A 7455-nucleotide genomic window follows, 5' to 3' on the forward strand; every position below is an offset into this window, starting at 1 on the left:
AATCTGATCAGCAAAAATGGTTCAATTTTTCATGCTCTTCAATTTTCATTTCGAACTTTTTTCACTATCTTCTATTTTTAGTGATTGTCAAAAACAGGTTGCTAAATGCAAACCAATGAACCGGTTTCAAAATGTGATTGAACAGAATTGTTTAATTTTCCGTGCCCCACAACTTTTGCTTCAAGCTTTTCTCTCGATAGGTAATTTTTGGTAGGTAACTGGTTGCAAATTAATGAACCGGTTCCAAAATCCGATCAGCGAAAACGGTTCAATTTTTCATGCTGTACAACTTTTGTTTCAAGCTTTTTGCTCTCTTTCCAACTTTTAGATGATTGTCAAAAACTGGTTGCTAAATGCGAACCAATGAACCAGTTTCAAAATCTGATCAGCAAAAATGGTTCGATTTCTCACGCAAGGTTACTGTCAAAAACTGGTTGTTGAATGCGAACCAGTGAACCGGTTTCAAAATGTGGTTGAACAGAATTGTGTAATTTTTCACGCCCTTTAACTTTTGCTTCAAGCTTTTCTCTCGATCTCTAACTTTTAGGTAATTTTTGATAAATGGTTGCAATATAATGAACCGGTTTCAAAATCCGATCAGCAAAAATGATTCAATGTTTCACGCTCTACAACTTTTGTTTCAAGCTTTTTTCTCGATCTTCAACTTTTGGGTATTTTTGTCGACTGGTTGCAAATTAATGAACCGGTTTCAAAAAATTCATATCACGTTTTTGTCGCCCTAGTGTGTACAATACACTGTGCCAATAAAAACCAGTTTGAATTTTTTGACCAAACCGGTTTTTCAATTTGTGGACACCCTGTGCATGGGCCTGAAATTTTCAAGGCAGCTTTTGAAAGCCCTTATTTTTCCCTACTCAACGCCGCTTCATTCATCTCCCTAGCTCTTTCCGTTTCCACCTAGAAATGAAAGTCACCGGGCACTACTTTTGTGACACACTGTATAAATATAAGGTTCGTTTACATTATTTCAATGAGCAGCTAAGCTATGAGCTAAGTCAACTTCCCATTCGCGAAAAATGTATGATTATTTATCTCAAACAATTCTTGGAATCGTGTTTGTCGCAAAATTACGAATGCTATAATCATATAATGGCGAAATAATTTTGAAAACGGTGTTTTGAGATTTTCAGCCCTTTCGCTAGTTGCAAACTAATCCACCAGAGGGCGTACTTTGGCTTTGACTGGCGAAAGCTGAAAGCTTCAAGTTTGGTAGGTGTAGAATGTAAAGCTTGGTCACCAGTATTGATTACTGAACATATGACGCTTTCTGTTCCTTCAGTTTTTTTATATATTCCGAACTGTGCTTCGGTGATGTGAAATTTTTTTGCACGTTTAAGAGAATAAGGTTCGTACTTCATTTATTGACAGCAACACTGGATTTATGTAATTGGAATTAGGTAGGTATAAGTAGGTATTAAGAAAATTTCTTGTTTCAGATTATACGACATGGTTTTGAACGAAGTGGATTTGAACGCGAGTAACGTTTACAGTCTATCATGGTCAGAATTCAGTACATCGTTAAGCGTTGCTGCACAAAACTTACGACACAAGGAAGATTTCGTAGATGTGACAGTTAGTGCTGGAGGGAAAAATTTTCCCGCGCATAAATTAATCTTGAGCGCAGCTAGTCCTCTGTTGACGGATTTGTTAAAGGTATACGTATAGATTTTACTCGTATTTCTTCTTTAGGTAAAGCTGTAAACTACCTATCGACTTTATTTTGAATTAATCCAACGAAAAAAAAAAAAATATATTGAATCGCCATGAACTTGCTTTGTTTTGCAGAATACAACTTGCCAACATCCTATCTTAATGTTAGCCGGAATTTCAGCATTTGATTTAGAAACCATTTTGAAATTTGTTTATCACGGAGAAATCAACATAGTTGCTGAAAAACTGCCATCTTTATTACAAGCTGCTCAATTTTTAGATATCCGAGCATTATCACCAGCAGCTTTGGTGTTAAATTCGTTACCTTCTTCGTTATCTCCCCATACAATCACTGTAGATGAGGTATATATGAATAATTTCAATTAAAAAAATTGTGAGACGAATTCACTTACCTACGAGGCTTTTGATTTGTTGTTTCAGAAAGTAAAACCAAGCGATCATAATGATGTTGTATCGCATCAAAGTGAAAATGATGATGGAAGAGACGACGAACCCAAAATTGTACGAGTAGCACAAAAAAGAAAGCGACATGAAAAATTTAATTCTTGCTTAGAACCTATGGCAAACAGTACTGCTCATTCAAACGCGACAAATGCTCCTAAAATATTAAAAACATCGTCAGAAAACACAAATATTTCTCCATTGGAACAAAATGTTGCTCTACAACATAAGTCCAATGAGTCTTACTCCCAAGTTGAAGGTATCGATAATTTTTTTTTTTTTGTCTCAATGTGTTTGATAGAACTGTCGTTGAATTTCGAGCACCGCCTCATTATTCAAAATTATTTATTTGAATCGATGGTGTTCTGAGTTATTTCACTTGGATTACCTAGTTATTTATGAGTTTTATTACATTCGCATGTAAAAATAAAAATCACATATGCAAAAGTTTGGTGTTAATAACACTTCCACATGCAATAATGTACCGTAGTTCAATCTAGATCTAATATTCTTCTATGCGTTATGTATTACAGATAGAACGATGTAATATTGGCACGAAAATTTAGCACGGTTTTTGGTAAAATACATCTGCACCGATCTTTCATGCACAGCGTCACATTACAACTGATTTAGCTTATTCTCTTCATTTTTTGGTAACTTGATAACTGCATGATTTTTTGTTTGGTCAGAAAGTAGGTACTTATTTATGTAGAATTTAATGTTTGCATAATCACGCACTTTTTTAAAAATAAAATGAAGAAAACGCTTTTTAGATTTATTTATTTAGGTATCAAACTATAAAACATCGTTGTAGACAAGTTGTATGTGGGTAGTTAACGTTTTTTTGTTTCAATGTTAATTTTGAAGATTGAAAAATGATACAAAATGATAGCATACGTATTGGAAAGTTTTTTTAGCGTAATCAATGAAAGTATTTCCATTTTCAGGATTTCCTGTTCCGGATGAGAAAAAAATCGTTTCGGATTTGCCAGTAATTTGTAAGCTATGCGGTGTGACTATTCGTCAATCGCGTAATTTACGTAGGCATATGGATCAGATGCATTCAAAAATTAAAATGCGTAAAACCGAAGATCCAAAAGATGATAATAATAGTATTACGAGCAAAAATACAGACAAAGATACTACCACTACGAGTGATACAACATCGTCATCGCTACTCGATTTTTCAGATGAAAGTTTTAACCAATTCACCGATGAAATTTTCAATTACTCGGCAATGTCCGATAATAGCACGAACTCATTTTCAAATTCATCGTCCGCTTCTTCAGTCGCTTCAGTAGGGAGTTGCCTCACGGAAGATGTAACACGAACTGTTTCTCTTTCTTCGACTCCATCTCTAAATACATTACTGGGAGACTTGTGTTTTCATTTGCCAACAACTACCCCGACAACTATAACGGCGGATAGTTCTACTATTTTAGTAGAGGATAAAAAATTGACAACAACAAATTCACGTACGTTGGAAGGAAGTTTGGACTACGCTAACATAGAAAATGAATGCTGTAATTCTAATAACGAAGATGTGCAAGATATTATGACTTTTAAAAAATTTGATAATCAACTTCTGTCAGCATTTTTCTGTACTAGCGAAAATGACGCGTAAAATACGTTAGATTTATGCTAAAATTTAACAAGTATAGGTACCTATCTATTCAAAATTCGCTTTGTAAAATGTGTTCATTGTTTGAAAATAAATTTACCATTTACATCAATACAGTGATTAATGACCAATGACTAAGTACCTATTTGAAACATTTTTTCGAAAAAATCCTTTTAGGGCGAGAGGGTAGATTTTGGGGAACTAAACAACTTTTTGTCTTAATTTTATTAAACTTTGATTGGTGAAAAATAGCTCAACGAACTTTTTAAAATTCGTTGCTAAGAGTTAAAAAATAAGAAAGGGTACGGACACGAAAACCTATTTAATTTTTTAGTCACTTCAATGACTGAAAAATAGCAAAAAAGTGACCAAGAATTTGAGAAAAAGTGACCCAAAATTTTGAGAAATGAGAGCGAAGTACATATTTATATTATGTTAGTCGGGTCGGGGAGCCCACATAAGGATCTATTGCCCCCCCACCGATCGATCATTCGAGACAACTTTTTTCTTGAAGAGGGAGTCCTGACGAACATTTCTAGCCCTTGTCCTCGAAACAAAAGTGGCCCCACTTACAAAATGGCGGCCATTTTGATTGACGGGTCAGCCAAAATGGCAAATTTTGCGTTCCAGCATAGGACTTGCACAAAATTTTTTAAACCGTAGGTACGAAGGTAGATCGAAAGATCAGGCAAAAATTTCACCTGGAAATTTTCTAATCCTAAAGTGCATTTTTAGATTTTTGGTGATTTTTTGAGGGATAAAATTGAAAGTTTACCAAATTGACCAAGAAAGCTGAAATTTGGGATATGTCCTACTTTTGACACGCCAAATCGATTAGAAACTGATTCAATCCGTTTTGAGCAGTTCTGGAGCCTCCAGCAGATTTTTGAAACTCCAAGTTCCCACAAAATTTCATCGAATGGTGTTGGAAAGCCCAAATTTATTCCGTAAACTAATTTTGACTCGACAAGAAGTCGACTACAGCGACATGTTGAAAATTACTGGAGCCTCCAGTAGATTTTTGGAACTCAAAATTTTCCACAATTTCATCAAAATGGAGATGGAAAGCCAAAATTTATTCCGTAAACTAATTTTGATACGACAAGAAGTCGACTCCAGCAACTTTTTGAAAATTACTGGATCCTCCAGCAGCAGATTTTTGAAACTCAAAATTCCCAATGCTGAAACAAACCATTGATCATATTACTTTCCAAGACACCAAATACACTAACTCAGCTGATATAGCAAAACTATTCAGCCAACATTTTGCAACAGTTGGAAAAAATGGAGTATGCTCTTCTCAAACACTGGACCCACTATCCCTTATTCCAGTAAATGATTCTTCAATATTTGTATTACCAGCTACTGTTGCTGAAGTATCCAATATAATACAAGGTCTCAAAAATTCTAATTCAAGGGATAAATATGATCTAGATGTAGGCCTTATCAAACAATCTGACCAGTATATATCCCATATACTTGCTGATCTTTTTAATGACTCTATAGATCAGGGAACATTTCCAGACTGCTTGAAAGTAAGTATTGTAACACCTGTTCACAAGAAAGGGGAAAAATCAAACTTAGGCAACTATAGGCCCATCTCTGTAACGCCAGTATTCTCAAAAATTTTTGAACGGCTGCTATATAATAGACTACTCAGATTTCTATCATCTCATAGCATTCTAAGTGAAACTCAGTTTGGATTCCGTCGTGGCAAAAACACTACCCAAGCAATATTTCATTTACTTAACAAAATTCTTCAAGCTGGCCAAGATGGTGAAAATTCTTTGGCAGTGTTTTGTGATTTATCAAAAGCGTTTGATACAATGAACCACAAAATACTGTTGAGAAAGTTGGAGAAATATGGGATAAGGGGTCCAGTCCACAGTTGGCTAAAATCCTTCCTTGAAAAAAGGGTACAAATAATAAAAATCCTAAATGGTGAGACTTGCACCTTTTCTGAAGAGAAAATAATAGACATAGGGGTCCCCCAAGGCTCCATACTTGGACCTTTACTGTTTATTCTCTATGTTAATGATTTGTCATCCTACATTAATGCACTCCTAACTCAGTTTGCAGATGACACAACTATGTTGTTGAAGGGTGGTAGCTGGGACTCACTACTAAAAACAACACAACATGTTCTCCAAAACTTAATTTCTTGGTTTAATGCAAATGGCATGAGCTTGAACTTGGAAAAAACAGTGACAGTGCCTTTTAATGTAACCCCCAAGGAGGCCAACCTGGTAGCAAAAACTCTCTCGCCTCTACCAAATGTTTCTAGTGTTGCAAAATTTTTAGGGGTTGATGTTCAATGCAATTTAAAATGGGATGTATACATTAATAAATTAACCTGTCGTTTGTCATCTATAAACTTTCTACTCTTTCAGCTAAGACAAATTACAAATCAAAAAACTCTCAGACTTGCATATTTTGGACTATTCCACTCTACATTGGCCTATGGGGTGGTTTTTTGGGGAGGTAATGCATCATATGTCAAGCAAATTCTCACACTACAAAAACGTGCGATAAGAACAATTTATAAAATACCTCTAAGACAAACATGCAGGCCCATCTTTGTTGATAATAAAATCCTCACTACAATATCACAATATATTTTGGACATATCTCTCATGGTTTATACTAAGGTTATAACCTTTCCAAAAATTACCCATCCATATAGCACAAGATCACTAGGTAACCTTAGAACTCCCCACCACCGTACAAAACTTCTCCAGTGTAGTGCTGTATCATCTGCAGCAAAAGTATACAATCGGATTCCAGGGAGTGTTAAAAACCAGCCAACTGCAAAAAAATTTAAAATTGCTCTCAAAGAATGGCTGATCAATAGTGCTTTTTACACCCTGGAGGAATATCTTAGCTGCTCTGATCAATAATCGCTTGAATTTTGATTTTGTATGTATAGTTTCAAATCTTCATCTTTTTATGTTTTAATCATGCCTTTTATTTTATTTAAATCTGAAAATTGTATCTTATACGTAGATAAGTAAACAAAAATGTTTACAGTTTTCAATTATGTAATGCTCAACGTGATATAATGGCAGCTTTGCTGCCGCATGTATCTCAAATATACAATTTGAATTTGAATTTGAATCCCACAAAATGTCATCAAATGGAGTTGGAAAGCCCACATTTATTCCTTAAACTAATTTTGATACGACAAGAAGTCGACTCCAGCGACTTTTTGAAAATTACTGGAGCCTCCAGTAGATTTTTGAAACTCAAAATTCCCACAACATTTCATAAAATGGAGTTGGAAAGCCCAAATTTATTCCGCAGACTGATTTTAATACGACACGAAGTCGACTCCAGCAACTTTTTGAAAATTACTGGAGCCTCTAGCAGATTTTTGAAACTCAAAATTCCCACAAAATTTCATCAAATGGAGTTGGAAAGCCCAAATTTATTCCGCAAACTGATTTTAATACGACAAGAAGTCGACTCCAGCGACATTTTGAAAATTACTGGAGCTTCCAGTAGATTTTTGGAACTCGAAATTTTCCAAAATTTCGTCAAAATGGAGATGGAAAGCCAAAATTTATTCCGTAAACTAATTTCGATACGCCACGAAGTAGACTGCAGGTCGATTTTCAGTCGTTTTGGAGTCTACAGCGAAATTTTGAGAATTACTGGAGCCTCCAGTAGATTTTTGAAAGTCGAAATTTTCCAAAATTTTATCA

At 35.0% G+C, this 7455-nt stretch overlaps 1 protein-coding gene across 3 annotated transcripts; it reads left to right on the forward strand.

The window, feature by feature from the left end:
• The first annotated feature begins 1225 nt into the window (after positions 1–1225).
• LOC135849696 (transcription activator GAGA-like) lies at positions 1226–3866 on the forward strand. 3 transcript variants are annotated; one of them, XR_010559606.1, is made up of 6 exons: positions 1226–1366; positions 1458–1674; positions 1807–2034; positions 2113–2392; positions 2667–2786; positions 3081–3208. XR_010559606.1 is itself a non-coding variant. In XM_065370224.1 (5 exons), exons 2-5 carry the CDS (start codon positions 1468–1470, stop codon positions 3755–3757), a joined length of 1392 nt encoding a protein of 463 aa, XP_065226296.1. In that variant the 5' UTR covers positions 1226–1366; positions 1458–1467; the 3' UTR covers positions 3758–3866. The 3 variants fall into 3 exon arrangements, 2 of the variants coding, with proteins under 2 accessions (XP_065226296.1, XP_065226297.1); XM_065370224.1 differs by lacking the exon at positions 2667–2786 and having other exon boundaries at positions 3081–3866; XM_065370225.1 differs by lacking the exon at positions 3081–3208 and having other exon boundaries at positions 2667–2901.
• Positions 3867–7455: the final 3589 nt, after the last annotated feature.

Source organism: Planococcus citri, chromosome 1 (assembly GCF_950023065.1).
Source record: "Planococcus citri chromosome 1, ihPlaCitr1.1, whole genome shotgun sequence".
Classification (NCBI taxonomy): Eukaryota; Metazoa; Arthropoda; class Insecta; order Hemiptera; family Pseudococcidae; genus Planococcus; species Planococcus citri.

Bases quoted from the DNA above. Each gene is read 5' to 3' on its own strand.
- LOC135849696 (XM_065370224.1), top strand. From the start codon at position 1,468: ATGGTTTTGAACGAAGTGGATTTGAACGCGAGTAACGTTTACAGTCTA. The intron at 1,675-1,806 runs GTATACGTATAG...TTTGTTTTGCAG, and splicing joins TGTTGACGGATTTGTTAAAG to AATACAACTTGCCAACATCC. The intron at 2,393-3,080 runs GTATCGATAATT...TTCCATTTTCAG, and splicing joins GTCTTACTCCCAAGTTGAAG to GATTTCCTGTTCCGGATGAG.